General features: G+C 43.9%; 1 protein-coding gene across 3 annotated transcripts in view; it reads left to right on the top strand.

Moving 5' to 3' along the window:
- Positions 1-16,570, top strand: part of LRFN2 (leucine rich repeat and fibronectin type III domain containing 2) — a 292,277-nt gene that overhangs the window by 226,885 nt on the left and 48,822 nt on the right. The window contains exon 3 of one of the 3 annotated variants that reach the window (XM_073338576.1): positions 1,327-3,049. The exons of the other annotated variants lie outside the window; for them this stretch is intronic. Coding sequence (XP_073194677.1) covers positions 1,327-2,245 — 919 coding nt within the window. The 3' untranslated portion in view covers positions 2,246-3,049. Of the gene's footprint in view, positions 1-1,326; positions 3,050-16,570 lie in introns of those variants that run through there. 3 annotated transcript variants of the gene reach the window in all.

The raw sequence follows: 16,570 nt of genomic DNA, 5'->3' as shown, positions 1-16,570 counted from the left end.
AATCTCAGGTTACTATGGGTGAAATCCTGAAATTCTTACTCAATTTCCACTCAGTCCTTATTCAGGCAAAAGTCAATAGGGATTTTGCCTGAACAAAGACTGCAAGATTTGAATGCCTGGACCTGATTCTCTTTTAGTCGAAAGCCACTTTAGAAACACTCTAGCAGTGTAAATGGGCCTTAGAGCGGGAGTAAGCTAAAGTGGCAATAAGTTGCCTGAGATATAAACGAGACTCAAGCTTATTATATTTAATTTGCCTTTTCCCCACTATTCTAAACTGTCAGGATGCTGTCTGAAGACAAGGATAAAAATGTCAAGGCTGCTTCTCAGTTACATGTAGAACACGTAAACTGGGTATGAGCCTGGTTCTCCACTGCCCTGCACTTCGTGCCATCATGTATACCAGTGTAACATGAATGTGGAGTGGCTGTAGGCAGAACACTACCCTTCTGATTTAATGGTGCTTTTACATCTACTTTGCGCCAGTATAAATGACTGCCCAAAATGCACGGCAACAGCTAATTAGACCCATTAGCAACCACCCATATTGCAAAGCCCATTCTCTTTTTCCATGCACAACTCCATATTTTGCAAACACAACTCAGGAATATCTTTCGTTTTTATATCCTCTTCATTTGTTGTAAAGTTGGGACTGTTTGGTTTTGAATGGATTTACCAAAAAAGAGTTGCTCTTCTAATGCAATCTTACACCTTCCCACCACGCCTCTGCATTTATTGCCGATACTTCTTTTCCCACCCCATCTGAGAAAGGTGGTCACATGCAGAAATTTCCAGCAGATAAGATCTCTGCATTTCAAGGATCCATCCTTCATAGTGTAGGGAGAAGGAGAGAGATGGCTGTCTGCCACCTGTATGCATCAAAAGCACAATCTGTTGTAGTTGGTATTGCAATGTAAACATCATATCACAATGTAAATTTCCCAACCCTCATGAAACAATGTCAAGACTGCTGGTCCTGAGCTGAGCAAATTGGAGGGTCATTTGGCAGACTCAGTCAGGGCTGGTTCATACAGGCTGAGGATTATGTTCCTTGAGCTGTTCACCCAGCCTTGGTTACACTATGTACACTCTGAGTTTGGATACAAACACTTTGGAAGGAACAGGCCAGCCTGGTTTTATTTACTCTTGTTCCCTTCTGTAACTACAGGAGAGATGGACCTGAAGAAAAACCTTAAGTCTGAACACCCCTGACCTTTGAGGAAGTTTGGATCTAGGTCTGAACTTTACAGATTAGGCCCATCTCCACTTGTAATTGTGTATCTGTTTCCCATTAAACCTTAACTTAATTTTCTCTTTTTCTTAAAGGATGATCCCCGCTACAAACAAAGCCTTTGTGGTGAACAATCTTGTATCTGGAACGGGCTATGACCTCTGTGTCTTGGCCATGTGGGATGACACTGCCACAACACTCACAGCCACCAACGTCGTAGGGTGCGCCCAGTTCTTCACCAAAGAGGACTATCCTCAGTGCCAATCCATGCACAGCCAGTTCCTGGGTGGGACGATGATCTTAGTCATTGGAGGCATCATTGTGGCGACTCTACTGGTGTTCATCGTCATACTCATGGTCCGGTATAAAGTTTGTAACAATTCCCAGGGGAAGATGGCCAATGTCAGCAATGTCTACTCACAGACTAATGGAGCTCAACCTGTTCAAAATGGGGTCCTGCCCCAAGTCAACCCTAAAGTGGTGGTAAGAAATGAACTCATGGAGTTTAACTGTGAGTCTGTACAGAGCAGCATCTCCTCCTCTTCTAGTTCAGTGAATAGCCGTGACTGTGATGACTATAGCCTTCAAAGTGAACAAGGCACATTGTCCAGTAAGTGGAGGCCTCCTTCTAGGTCAAAACATAACATTGATCGGCTAATGGGAGCTTTTGCCTCCCTGGAACTGAAGTGTCAGAAAAAGGAGGACACGGTAGACTCCAGAACTTCCACAGTGGCCCGCCACTCGGACAAAGAGCCACTTCTGGGTCAACAGGAGTCAAAATTCCGTAGTCTCCTCATGTTACCACTGGAGGGGAAAACTAAACGTAGCCATTCTTTTGACATGGGGGACTTTGCCACATCTCAATGTTGCACCTATCCAAAAAAGATAACAAACATTTGGACAAAGCGCAGCCTCTCGGTGAATGGCATGCTCTTGCAGTATGATGACAATGACTTAGCAGGGGCGAAAGGGACTTATGGGAGTTCAGAATGGGTAATGGAAAGCACAGTGTAAATAAGAGCTTCTCCCCCTCACTTCTCCCTAATTACATCAAATGTAATAAAATTTGGTTTTGTTGAAAAGCCATGAAAATGAAAAGGGGTGGGGGGGACATGCTCAACGACGTTGGAGAAAAGAAAAAAAGAGAGAGAGAGAGAGATAAATAAACAAAATAAGATAACAAAAGAGGAAAAAGGTAATGAAATGCTAATAAGCACGTGTGGCCCCATTAATATCCGATCCCAACAAAGCTGAGTGTGAACATTTCAAGGAATTTACCAGTCGTATTTAGCATTGCTTTCCAAAAGTCTCCTGGCCTCCCGGTGATCCGACAAACAAGATTAAACGAGGATTAAAGTGGGGTTAGCAGCACATACTTAATTCAAAGGGTTTGGGGGGGGGGTTTCTTCCCTTTTTGTAGCCTGTGAAGTACATTCCCATGGATAGAAGACTGATGCAAGTATGTCACTGCCTGTAATTGCGCTTGTCATCACAGAACTACACTAAGGGCATCTGTGGGGACAGAACAGACCAATTTTTCAGCTTAATCTCTTGGTGTTATCAAAAACATATGGAGATTTCTCCCCCGCCCCCTGTTGTTGGGCTGAGGGGTTTTTGGTTTGGTTGGGTTGGTTTTTTGCAGGAAAAAGGGATGTTTCTTTTTTCCTTTTGGTTTGTAGTCTCTCATCAAATCCCTGTGATGAAACCAAGGATATGTACAAAGATTAAACTCTCGATGTACTGTATAACCCGCCTTCAACACCACCCTTTATGTCCCAGGAAAATGAAATCTAGGGGGCTAATAAATTTTAAAAATAATCATCTTTCTTCCATCTCCTTCATGGTCGCTGCTTGTCAAGGCAGATTGCAACAGCTATTCATATCAGTGGGGGGGAAATTCAAGATTTGATATAAAAGGCAAGAAAGAGGCGAAAACAAAAGCTGCTCCGGTGAACTCTCCCTATTATTAATACAAATTGCTGCTGACCAAGGTTATTCTGTCACTCTGTTCGACTGATAAAGAAAATGCAGACTTTAGCTCGTTTGCAACAGAAAGCTCTTTGTCCAGTCAGTCGCCACAACAGGGCGTGTCTGTATCAGTAGCATTGCAGGAAGTGCAGGTATCTGAGCATTTAAGGGGATTATAAGTGTAATGGGGATGTTCCTATTTAGCCACGGAAAACAAGTTAGAATCGGATGTCTCAGAATAGATGGTCTCCCAAGTGTCACCTGCATCTTGCCCTTCACCTTCTCCCAGACCTCTGTCCCATCCCTTGCAAAGGTACTTGCTACCTGAGACCAATGGTTCTTCTTTATGGCTTGTAAACTGATTTTCAAGTTCCTTTTTGGGGAGCATTGCTGTGGTTCTGGGAATGCTGTGGATGCACATGGTCCATCCACCTGGCTCCATTGTCCTTAGTGACTTTAATGTGATTTCCAATATTTTGGTGGCTACAGCAACTGTCTTTATTTAATTTGTTTATTTATTTGTTTGTTCCCAGTGATCTGTCAGCTGGGAACCATTTTGAAATTGCACATTATTATTATTTTATAGGAGACGTGTGGAGAAAGGTTGTAAGGCACAGAGGAAAGCCACAAAAAAACCTCTATGTATTTTTTTTTAAAGATTCAGAGATATATTGTGACATGGCTATGTACTTGATCTTGTATTCGTCATGTTTCTTACTTGGAGTTTTAGACAATGACATCCCTGTGATCAGAATATTATTTTCCTTTTAATTTTTCTTTTTTTGCTACAAAATGTACAGTAAAAACAAAACATTCCTGGGGGAAAAAAGCACCTTCTTCTTTTCATTTGTTCTAATGTCCTGTGTTTTGCTTTGAAACCGAAATAAGAAGCATTAATATTTTTTAAAAAAGAAAAAGACCTTGAGACGTTTTCTCTCTTTGTTGTTTCGTGTGCGGAAAGATATTTTTCTTTGGGCGAAGTTCATGCCTAATCAGAGGTATTCAGTGGTGCACAGGCCCTTTGCATAAGGGTGAATAGCATGCTCTGAGAACCTGATCTAAACTTGGCTATGTCGGGTTTCAGAGTAGCAGCCGTGTTAGTCTGTATTCGCAAAAAGAACAGGAGGACTTGTGGCACCTTAGAGACTAACCAATTTATTTGAGCATAAGCTTTCGTGAGCTACAGCTCACTTCATCGGATGCATGTAGTGGAAAATACAGTGAGGAGATTTATATACACACAGACCATGAAAAATGTTGGCTATGTCGGTTAGGAGTGTGATGTGTATACACTGCATTGGGGAAGTCTGATTGCATGGTTAGAGGTACCCAAGTTCGCTTTGATCTAGCTAGCGTAAGTAACAATCGGCATGAAGCTGCAGCAGCACAAGTGGCGGTATAGGTTAGCCTCTTGAGTTTGTACTCAGGTCTTGGGCAAGCCGGGCTATCCTATGCTGCTACCTGTGCTCCCTCCTACTGTTGCTCGAGCTCGCTTTGCTTTAGCGAGCTCAGGTATAGCTACACATGCTGCAGTCCCACCTTCTGACTGCAGTGTAGACAGACCCAGACGCAGTTATGCTGGTAGAGGCCATACACTCAGAGCAGTATAGCTTATGCCATTCCCCACACGCTGTACCAATATCAACACAGTTATACTGGTATAACTTCATCCACCCTTGGAGGGTTTTGCCAGTTATTACCAGTATAACTACACCAGCAAAACCCTCTTAGTGTAGACAAGGCCTTAGATGCCTTTTAAATAAAAGCTCAGTCAATAATAATAATACTTTATATGGACCCAATCCTGAACTGTTTGCTGTAGTAAAACTCCCACTGACTTGAACACACCCGGGCAGCTTGTGCATGGATGGGTAGTGTTTGGTGCACAAGACTAACAGTTAACATGTCTGATGTTTCATGGCATGTTGTGAGGGTTGATTAACTAATGTATACAGAGTGCCTCAAACATAAGATATGAGATATACAATGGGTCTGATCCTCCGCTGCTGTAAATTAGCATAGCTTCATCCACATCAATAGAGCTATGCCAATTTACACCAGCTGAGGATCAATTATTATTTATCATTAATAGCTAGATTGTTAATGAATTTCCAGAACAGATTTCAGAAACAAGTTGCCATTTCCCTGTCTCAGTATCAGTGATTAGCACTGGTATTTCTCCAACTGGAAATTGACTGTTTATTTCCACTTCCTAAAGGAAGGCAATTCTGATGAAGATTTAGGGTGAAATCTTGACCCCAATGAAGTCAATGGCAAAACGCCCATTGACTTCAGTGGGACCAGAATTTCACCAGGGATGAGGAATCAAGCAATTCAGATTCCTTTAGCATGTATGAGGGGAGGAAGAAAAAGTGATAAATTAAGCCCTATTTAAGGGTTAATTTTACAGGGGCCTATATTACCAATGTATTTTAATAGTGGTCTAAGGGCCTGATCCAAAGTCTTTCCACCCATTTAAACAGGTTTTGGATCATGCCCTATGTTATCAATGTTCATATAACCAAAAAATGTTTAATATAACTTTACAATGGCTTTGAAAGTTTCTGCTGTTCTCATGCATTCAAATGGGAGCTGTATTTCTTGTGTTTTAATCTATATAAGCCAACTGTCCAGATGACAGCTTTCCATTGATTGTTAATTATACTTAATTTTAAATTGTATTGAAGACACTTAAAGAATTTTGTGTCGTAATTTAACTTTCTTTGTTATTATATGCAGTGGTTAGACTATTGGTTTTTATTATATTGCGTTTCCCTTTAAACATGGCAGCTGGGGTGCTTCGAATTCAGCTGTCAAGTTCATTTGCAATATTAATAGTGTTCACCCTCATGAAAATTCAAAAGCAGTGTCCAATGTATTCCTCTTTGTTACAGAGAAAAAAAACTCTGTTCTATTTTTGCATAAGATCAGAGAAAGGAACTCAGCAGATGCTGCCTTGAAGAAGTGGATGCATGCCAAAAGAGCCAGGTATTAAGAGCCACAATGTAACAACCGGAAGAGCACTTATTCTTGTTAATTATTATTTTTATTCATTTACCACTAGAAGCTGAGGCTCAACAAATTTGCAAATGCTGATTGAAAGTGCTGATTGCAAATGCTGATTAAACAAGATCGGCCCCCACAGAACCCTGTCCGATCGTATGAGGCCGGGATGGGACAATATTTGGCTGGGAGACCACCCACGCAACACTCAAGTGCTGAATGAAGTAGCACGGATGAGGCAACAGGTGGCCCTCTTCTCCCTGACTCAGTATTAAACCAGTGCTCCAGTGTACTAGCTCAGGGAACACTGTTTCTGGACAACCTGTCTTTTGGATGAAATGTAGAACCAACATTCTAATGATTTCTGCACATTAAAGACCCCCTGGCACTTTTCATGACATCAGTGCTTTTAAGCCCAGCATCCTAGCCCAACTCTGATCTCTCATACCCCCAGTTTACTGCAGTTTTCAGTTGAATACTTCATTCTGCACTGCTTGATCGATATTTTTGTGTACTGTTGCTGTGTGCTGTTCGAACTGCCATGTTCCACCTCTGAAGTGACTCAGTTTCAGTGGTGGGTGAAGTTATATACACACACAGACTTATTTGGGTTGGAAGAGCACTTGATGGATCACCTGATCCAGCTGCTACTGAAGTCAATGGAACAACACCACTGGCTAGGGGGAGTTGAATCTGCCCTCTTGTTCCCACAGCCCTAAACTGAGACAGAGCTTTACAAACCTCAGGTAACAATACTGTCACACAAAGTAGCAACTGACTTAGGGCTACAGAGTGTTGAATATGTTATCAGCAACTCTATTCTAAATACAAGTGTCAGTTGGTTTAGATCGTAAAATACACACCACCGTTTGAAAACAGCTTTCCGTAGAAGGCAGCTTGGACAGTTAAAGGTGCAGAAACCAAAGAGATGCCTTTGGAAATGCTACGTGACAGCTGGGCATGTGTAAGTTACATTTTTGACATCGTTTATGGTGGGAACATAGACATTGTTTCTAAAAATGTGCCATGCCCTTTATTTGGAAGAACAGGACAAGATTCCATTATGAAATGGAGCCCATGTTTTGAGAGGCTGAAAAACAATGTAGTCTTGCATTATAACGCAAGCAGCACAGATGTCCAAAATTTGCGTCATTGAGGAAATCACTGGAACTTTGACAGGAACCCAAGAGCTGTACATAATATTCTTATTGCTGTATATAGTTTTGGTTTTTTAATCAAAGCATAACTGTGATTGTATCTTCCTTGATGAATGATAAGTTCCCCAGCAACAGAAAATTGCAGATGATTTGCTTTCCCTTTGCCCTGCAGTTATAGGAAGAGAGCATTTTAGAACTCTTCAAGCTTCATTTAAGTGCTTGGGCCCCACTTTGTGTGACCTTGTCATAAGCAACGCCAGCTCCCATAACAACACACAGGTGAAAGGCATCCTGGTCTTGCATGATGCAAGACTGATTGGCACTAGCATCCTGGCATTCAGATTGTTACATCTTGCTACAGGGACTGTTTTCCTCCAGAGTGTTCAAATGAATATTCAGACAGATTCTGTTCAATTCATTTTCCCATTGTATCCCAACAGACATGATCCAAAGCCAGATGACCAAACAGAGCCCTGGGAGTTGTCTGGGCAAGTGATGTAGCAATGATTTGAGCACTTTCAAACCTGAGGGCCAATGAATAATTCCATCTGATAACAAAGAAAACATCTTAGTCTTTGAATAGCAGGAATATCACATCTGTTTCCAATGCTTTATACCCATTAACCCATGAGTAATATACAACTCGCCATATGGTATATACTGTACCCCATGCTACTTGTTTCAACATATTTTTCTGGCATTTGCTCTAGCTGTTTCCTCTATGCACTTATGAATTATTACTTGAGTGATGCTATATATTTAATAACATGCTGAACATGAAATTAACAACCCTTATTATTAAGATCCAACATGTTTTGCTTTGAAATTGCCCTAAACATGATGATACTTCATCCCTCATCTTTAAACCCTTTTAGTGAAGGCTGTTTATTAGTTTTTAGGACAAATGCAATCCAGCTAGAAGAATAGCTTGAAGTTGTTTGTTTCAATATAAGAATGCTGTTTTTTCCAGTATATTTGTCTAGCCCCAGTTAATTATGCCCGAATCCTCAAAGATACAGTATCCCCCAGCATCAGCTGTCACTAGGCCCTATTAGATCAAAGAGTGCAAGGTGCTTATGCCTGGAACTGCACTGCCAGCAGATGGCAAGTGCCGCTGCTCTCTCTCTATACGTATGGAGCTCTCTGACCTTCTGACTAATTTATGTAGAAATCTGTGTTCTCTTTTGGTGTTGCTGGGAAAAGAACATGACTCTGTGATGATATACTAGGGGAGAGAGAAAGAGATGGCAGAAACATCCTTTTTATATGTAGCAGCTGGCAATTGACAATCATACCAATTGGACACATGGTCTAGAGTTGTAGAGTACAGCTCTAGGGATGAACCACCCCAATATTTTGCAGAGTTTTGATATAATGAGCTGAATTAAAACCCCATATATATGCGGATCAGTGGCTGGGTTTAGATATGAACTTACCCAAAGCTCCCCGGCCCCTTTGCAGGTTCATATGATGCCCACTGCAGTCACTGGGAGGTGCTTATGTTGTATTCCAGGAAACAGCGATCACTGGGTTTCAGCCTGGGCCATTTCAAGATAAAACCTCATTACCACTATGTTACCTATTCTCCTACCACAGGATACTAGTAAATCCCAGTGAAAGCATAGTCTCCAGGGAAGGGTCCTGTAGTCAGCTAATGAACTGTATTAACTTTGGCAGCAATTGAACTCTTTGTGTTGATAAACTTTTGGGGTTCTTGAAAGATGCCTAACCAATGCCTTTTTTTGGAGGATTGTCAGGGGGAAAAGAAAGAGCAAGAAAAACGGGACTCTACTGAGGCAGGGAGAATTTACGAGAAAACAAACTTGTACTTCTAGTTCCCTTTGTACCGTTAGCTCCAGTGGGCTCTTTCTTTGTATTAGTCAAATTACACCCATCTGTGCTGGTAATTTAGAAAAGGGGGAGCAGCATAGGTGCTGGAACGAGAGGTGTATGGGGTGCCCCTGGCTTGAAATGATTTCCATCATCTATAGGGTTTACAGTTTGGTTCAATGGCTCTCAACACCCCCACTATACAAATTGTTCCAGCACCCCTGGAGAGAAGAAAGATTAGTGTTTTTTTAAAAAAAGAAAAGTTTGCTCTACATCTGTATTTTATGTGGCCATGGGTCTTATTTACTGAGCACTGTTCAAACCCTGCTCTGATGTCAGAATTATGAATTTCCTCATGGGTTTTTCTTTGGCACCCATCACTATAGGGCCTGAGTGCTTCACAAATATTAAAAGAATTTATTTTCACAACACTCCTGTGAAATGAGTATTATCCCCACCTTACAGATGAGAAACAGAGAGATCAAGGTCAAAAGTATCAATTAATTTTGGGTGCCCAATTTGGAACTTGATTTTTCCATAGTAAATAGTATTATAAAGTACTTTGTATGTTCAAAGTACAGCTTCCATTTACAGCGGTGACTTCTCAGCACTTCCACAAATCAGACATCAAGGGCTCCATTCAGGCACCCAGAAAATGAGGAACACACAACCAGTGGCTACCTGTGAAATGTCTGGTTTAAGTGACTTGCCCAGCATCACGCAGAAACTCTGGGGCAGAGGCAGGGACAGAATCCAGTTCTCCAGAGCAGCAGTCAACTGCCTGAACCATTGTACTCGGCAGATGCATGGGGATAAGGTAATATCTTTTTTTCGACCAACTTCTGTTAGTGATAGAGACAAACTTTTGAGCTACTCAGAGTTCTTCTTCAGCTCTGGGAAAGGTCCTGAGTGTGTCACAGTTAAATACAAGTTGAAACAGATAAATAGTTAGCACATATTCTATGCTTAACTAAGGAGATCATTCAAGGTGAAGTGGCCCATTAACACCCCTGTTGGGATAGGACAAAAAGTGAGTTTAGTGGGTTACAGATTATTGTAATAAACCATAAATCCAGGGTTGTCATTAAGCCCATGATTTTTAGTGTCTAGCAAAGTTATGAATTTAAGCTCCCAGGCTCGTCTCTTGAATGTGCTGTGCAGGTTTCCTTTGAGGATGAGGATTGATAGGTCAGAGAGAAAGTAATTGCTTTGTGTTGACCCACAAGTGATATCATGGTTTTGTCTTTTATCATTTTCCTGTATGAGTTTTGTCATGAGCGTAGTGATTCTCTGGTTTTCCCCTCCTAGGTGTTATTGAGGCATTTAGTGCACTGGATGTGGTGTACCACTTTTCTGCACACCTCCTGATCTACTCACATCTTATCTCTAGCCCCACAAAGTCATGGGACCTCCTTGTCGACCTCCTCTTGCCACTGGCCAAGATGGCAATCCACCACTCCAGGAGAAGGAAAGGAAAGTGAAGGGAAGGGGACACGCGGGTGCTCTGTGACTGTGGAGCCTGTTCCCAGTCCCAAGTAACTAGGAAGAGTTCCTCTGGGCAGTGTCCATTGACTCTTTGGAGGAGCAGTGAGCACTGTCAGGAGTTCTCTGCTTGGTGTCCCCCTCTGGTTCCCTGATATTTAACCTTTGACCTCACACTTGCGGCTATTTTCTCCATTGACCATGTACTCACTTGTGAACTGGGTCTTGTGATCCCGCCCCCCCTTTAATTATGGGCTGGCCTCAAACTGTCTGTCCCAATACCCACAAAATAGTACATCCAGTCTCAAGTTCATCCTGTGTGCTGAATGAGCCAGAGGTCCTGTCAGGGAAAAAAAAAGTATGTGATCATGTAACTAAAAACTATATCCTAATGCATATACAACAGGCATGTGTGTGGAGGTGAATTAAAATTCCACAAGCAGTTTTAATAGTGGTGTTTCTCAACTGTTGGGTACTTGACTTTGCAACCTTAACAGTGTTCTTTTAACACTGTGTGTGTGTGTGTAATTTCCTAGATTTTTTTCAAAAAGGCAATCTGAGAAAAAAGTCAGAAATTCCATCACGTGGCATCAAATTGACCCCCTCCTGGGCCAGCAGTGGGGTGGAACCTTTAGAACCAATGTACAAACCACTGTCCCTTGACCTAACAGAGGAACTGATAGCAATAGCAGCTGTCATCGTCTATGTGGACCAGCACTAGAGGAGGAGGAGATACAATCTTTGCCAGTGGGTTGCAAAGATATTGTAAAATAATGGCAAGATTCAGGAATATTGAGTTCCATTCCAGATTCTGGAGGGGAGTGTGGTCTAGTGCGCACAGACTCTTCTCCCTGTTTGCCCCAAGTTTGACCTCTTCTGCCTGTCCCCTCCAATTTATCCCCATCCCAGTTGTGTCTCTTCCCCACTCCATCTCCTTGTCTCAGTCCCATTCTCGTTGCTCACCCAGTTCCAGTCATCTTTCCTCAGGCTTCTCATCCTAGTCTTAGGCTATGTCTACACTACCCCTTATGTTGGCAAAACTTTTGTTGCTCAGGAGTGTAAAAAATAACCACACTCCTGAGTGAGGTAAGTTTCACTGGCATAAGTGCTCATGTGCACAGAGCTATGTTGGTGGAACACACTCTCCTGCTGACATAGCTACCGCTGCTCATTTAGGTGGTTTTATTATGTCGATGGGAGAGCTCTCTCTCTCCCATCAGCATGGAGCAGCTATACGAGCAATCTTACAGCAGCAATGCTGTCTCGGTACAGCTGTGCCACTATAAGCTTGGTGGTGTAGACATGGCCATTGTCTCCTTGCCCAGCCAGTCCTAGTCTCACCGTCCAAGTCCCAATCTCAAATTTCTCCCCCTCTTCATCCAAAGCCAATATCCTGGCCCAGTCAACCCACAGTCCCCTCCTCCCACCCCAACTCCTTGTCCCCAGTCTCCTTGCCTTGACAATCCCAGTTCCCCCACTTCAAGCTCTTGGTCCAATCTCTCTCTCCTCTCCCTCTTCGCTTGCTTCTAGGCCCAGTCTCCCTTCCTGGGCTCCTCATCCGACCTCAGTCTTCCCCAACCCTATGCCCTAGCCCCGTGTCTATGTCTCTTTGCAAAACCAACCCGAGTTGTCCCCTGCATCCCACCTCCTTGTGAGATCTCTCTCTCTTCCCCACTCTCCAACAGGTTCCTACTTTCAGTTTCCTTCTCCAACCAATCCATTCTCTCCCCAGCTCTTTGTCCAATCTCAGTGGCCCCTCCTCCACTCCACACAACTGGTGCACAGTCGGCTCTGGTTCCAGCACCCAGATCCGGTATCCAGCTGGCTCCCAGGCCCAGCCTGCCCTTTCTCCCCAAGCTCCTATGCTCTTTGACCAGTCATCCTAGTCTCCCCTCTCCAACTGCTTGTTACCATGCTGTTTCATACCATGCAGTTAATTACCAGTCTGTCCCCAACTCCAGTTCCAGTCTCAGAATCCTTGTTCCAATCTACTCCCTTCCTCTCGGTCCCCCCCATCCCCCTGTCTGGCTTTTGTCCCCTCTGATTTTGAATCAGATGGCTTCCTCTTCCATACTGCCTGGGTGCCAGCAGTCAGGTCACTGGGAGCACAGGAGACAGAGACTCCCTGCTTTCAGCTCTAGTGCCTGACACCACCCAGGCCTGGAGCAGTCACTACAGGGAAAGTCCTTCTGAGCTCCTGAGTCCCTGTTGCTAGTTCAGTCACTCTGTAGGGATGGCTCATGCTCAGTCTGGTCACACCTAGGATCTGTGAGAGACTTATACATACTCAGTGAGGACAGAAACTTCTGAGATTTTAGCTGCTAAAACTGGAGAAGCCTCTACTGAGCACGTGTGAACCGTGATTTTTCAAAGGCTTAGAATGTGGCCAAATTTGGATTTTTTTTTTTCCCCAGAGGAACAGCAAAAGTCACATCCCTGACCCAAAGGCCATCCCCTGCCAAATTTCACGCCTCTTCTCCACAGCAGGGAGGTGCTAGAGCATTTCAGAGAAGATCTTAATGTCTTAACCTGGGTAAAACACCATATTTTCCTATGGCCTCATTCTCAGGAAAAGGCTGAATCATTTTGGCTGAATTTTTCCCAAAAGATTCAGCTTCAGGCAGACACCTAGCATGCAAAACTTCAATTCCAATGGTTAATGTTTGGCAAAGTTATAAGCAACTGAAAAGATGGTCTTATAATAGGAAGTACTGAGCAAACTTAATAACAGGCAGTGCCATGCCGCTACTCATGGAATGTATCCCTTTAACAATTCCGTTTTCAGAAATAAATGGTTCTCTTCCATTGTGGTTAGCACATTTTAAAAGTCATCACTTTATAATTTATTAATAGTCCCACTTCTCTTCTCTAGAAGGAGCCACTCTGGAATATTTTCATACCATGCAGTTAATTACCAGTCGTAAGATTTTATGAGTCACGCTACAAGACAGGTGTCTGAGACGGAAGACTAGATTATATTTTTACAGGGACGTTTGCCCTGTTTACACTGTCACTGCCTTGACGTAAAAACGAAGATGGTGAGAAGGCAGAGACAGAGATGCACATGCTGCTATATTTGCTTGTTACCACTGCAGTAATGCACACACTTTCCCTTTTCCAGCTAGCATCAGGATGAGATCCTGATTTATGGATTAAAACTGCAATCCATACTCATTCTGAAGTAACAATTCTTCCTTCCTTCAAACCTGTACATGGAACAGGTCACAGACAGAGGGAAGTATGAATCCTTAATCAGGTAAACCCAATACACCTCACCATATATCCAATGTACTGCTGTACCAGAAAGTGGGACTCTGTACACACCTTTGTTCACATGGAAGAGAGACGCCCTCAGCCTGTACCCAACAGATCACAGAAATGGCAAAGTGGTACCCCCAGAACTTGATCACCGAATGAGTTATGGTCATAGAGAGGAAATCTGACATTAAAAGAACATAGGAACTGTCAGACTGGCTCAGACACAATGTCCATCTAGCCCAATATCCTGTCTCCAACAGGGGGCAGCACCAGATGCTTCAGACGCAGGTGCAAGAAACCCTGCAATGGACTGTTATAGAATGCCCCCAAACCGCGATCCCGAAGTGTTACAGAGACGTGGGCCCTCCCGATGCTGCACTTTTGGTATGTCACAGCCATGGAAAAGCAGAATACTCCCTTCAAAATCTGTACTCAAAAAAGCAGTAAATATGGAACTAAAATGAGCACTGTGTGACTCATCTTGTTCTGAGTTTTCTGCCTCAGAGTTTGCCAAGACTCGCTTTGAAAAAACAGGCCTTGTCTTGCCTCCTGGGAGTACGGTGCCTGAGTAGATAAAAAATATGTAGCACACGGCAGAGTGTGTGCAGAGACATGAGAACATTTCTGATTCAAGTCCACGCAGTGTCTTCTGTGTGGCTCCTGGAGTCACGTGACACAAAAGTCAAATGTACATTGGGAAAAAAAAACGTTCTCAAATGTGAAGAGTCAGCCTTTTAAAAAGCCCTCAAAGAGTACCTTTCTTATAGGGCTTTGCAGAGCGTAAGAAACCAGGGCAAATATTCTCTGTGCCCCATGCACCCATACCACTTAGGATGAATATATAAACCAGGCATGACTAGGAATGATTCTGCTTAACAGGAGACTTCACTGCACTATAGAAATAAAAGGTATAGATGTTAAGGTTTGGCAGAATAAAGGATACACACAGCACGAGTAGGTTACTGTGTAACTAGCATGTGCAGATTTTTAAGGCCAGATGGGACATTATCTAGTCTGACCTCCTACTTAACGCAGCCCATACACATTCACCCAGTGCTCTGGGCATTGTTGCCATTCCATAGTAATAAACATGAAATGGCTAAGCAGATGCCAATGAGCAAAATGTAACCATCCACATGCACCAGTCTAGCAGTTAGCGCAGGGTAGCAGTCACAAGACAGGTGGGCAAAATATGGCTGCTTTTGTTTGCAATCATCTGTGTTTTGCTTTGGCTCAGCTGAACATTTTTGATGGTAAGACCCATCCAATTTTAATTTCCCTCAGAAACAATCTGAAGCTCAAGTTTGCATGAAATTGAGGCCAGGCTTGTGTAAACCATTGGTAACTGTGTGCGCCAGGTCCCCCTTGGTGCAGATCACAGAGGCTATGAACCTGTCATAACTCTAGCTAGAGCAGGGGTGGGCAAAATTTTTGGCCTGAGGGCCACATCTGGAAATTGTACGGTGGGCCATAAACTTGCATTAGAAAAGGTTCAGAAAAGGGCAACTAAAATGATTCAGGGTTTGGAACGGGTCCCATATGAGGAGAGATGAAAGAGGCTAGGACTTTTCAGCTTGGAAAAGAGGAGATTAAGGGGGTGTGTGATAGAGGTATATAAAATCATGAGTGGTGTGGAGAAAGTGAATAAGGAAAAGTTATTTACTTGTTCCCATAATAGAAGAACAATGGGCCACCAAATGAAATTAATGGGCAGCAGGTTTAAAACAAATAAAAGGAAGTTCTTCTTCACTCAGCACACAGTCAACCTGTGGAACTCCTTGCCTGAGGAGGTTGTGAAGGCTAGGACTATAACAGGGTTTAAAAGAGAACTGGATAAATTAATGGAGGTTAAGTCCATTAATGGTTATTAGACAGGATGGGTAAGGAATGGTGTCCCTAGCCTCTGTTTGTCAGAGGGTGGAGATGGATGGCAGGAGAGAGATCACTTGACCATTACCTGTTTGGCCAATGCCTGGTGCCAGAGAGGGAGTGAACCTCTGTGGTAGACAGGATACTGGGCTGGATGGACCTTTGGTCTGACCCAGTATGGCCATTCTTACGTTCTTATGTACATGTTCACGAAATTGGCGGTTGGGGTGTGGGAGGGGGTGAGGACTCCGGCTGGAGGTGCGGGCTCTGTGGTGGGGCCGGGGAGGAGGGGTTTGGGGTGCAGGAGAGGGCTGCACGCTGAGGGTGGAGCAGTGGGGTTTGGAGTATGGGAGGGGGCTCCAGGCTGAGGCAGGGGTTGGGGTGTGGAAGGGGTGTGGGCTCTGGGCTGGGGGTGTGGGAGGGGGCTCCAGGCTGGGACAGGACGTTGGGGCACAGGAGGAGGTCAGGAGTGAACACTCCGGGCGACGCTTACCTCAAGCAGCTCCTGGAAGCAGTGGCCTGTCCCCCCTCCAGCTCCTACATGGAGGCGTGGCCACGCAGCTCTGCACACTGCCCCATCCACAGGCACCGCCCCTGCAGCTCCCATTGGCCATGGTTCCCGACCAACGGGAGCTGCAGAGCTGGCACTTGGGGCAGGGACAGCATGCAGAGCCCCCTGGCTGCCCAATGTATAGGAACTGGAAGGGGGACATGCCGCTGTTGCTAGGAGCTACAGTACGTGCGGAGCGTGGCATGCCCCCAACCCTGCTCC

The sequence above is a fragment of the Lepidochelys kempii genome, chromosome 3, assembly GCF_965140265.1.
Source record: "Lepidochelys kempii isolate rLepKem1 chromosome 3, rLepKem1.hap2, whole genome shotgun sequence".
Taxonomy (NCBI): Eukaryota; Metazoa; Chordata; order Testudines; family Cheloniidae; genus Lepidochelys; species Lepidochelys kempii.
Note: the sequence above shows the minus strand (reverse complement) of the source record. Positions and strands in the feature narration are given on the sequence as shown.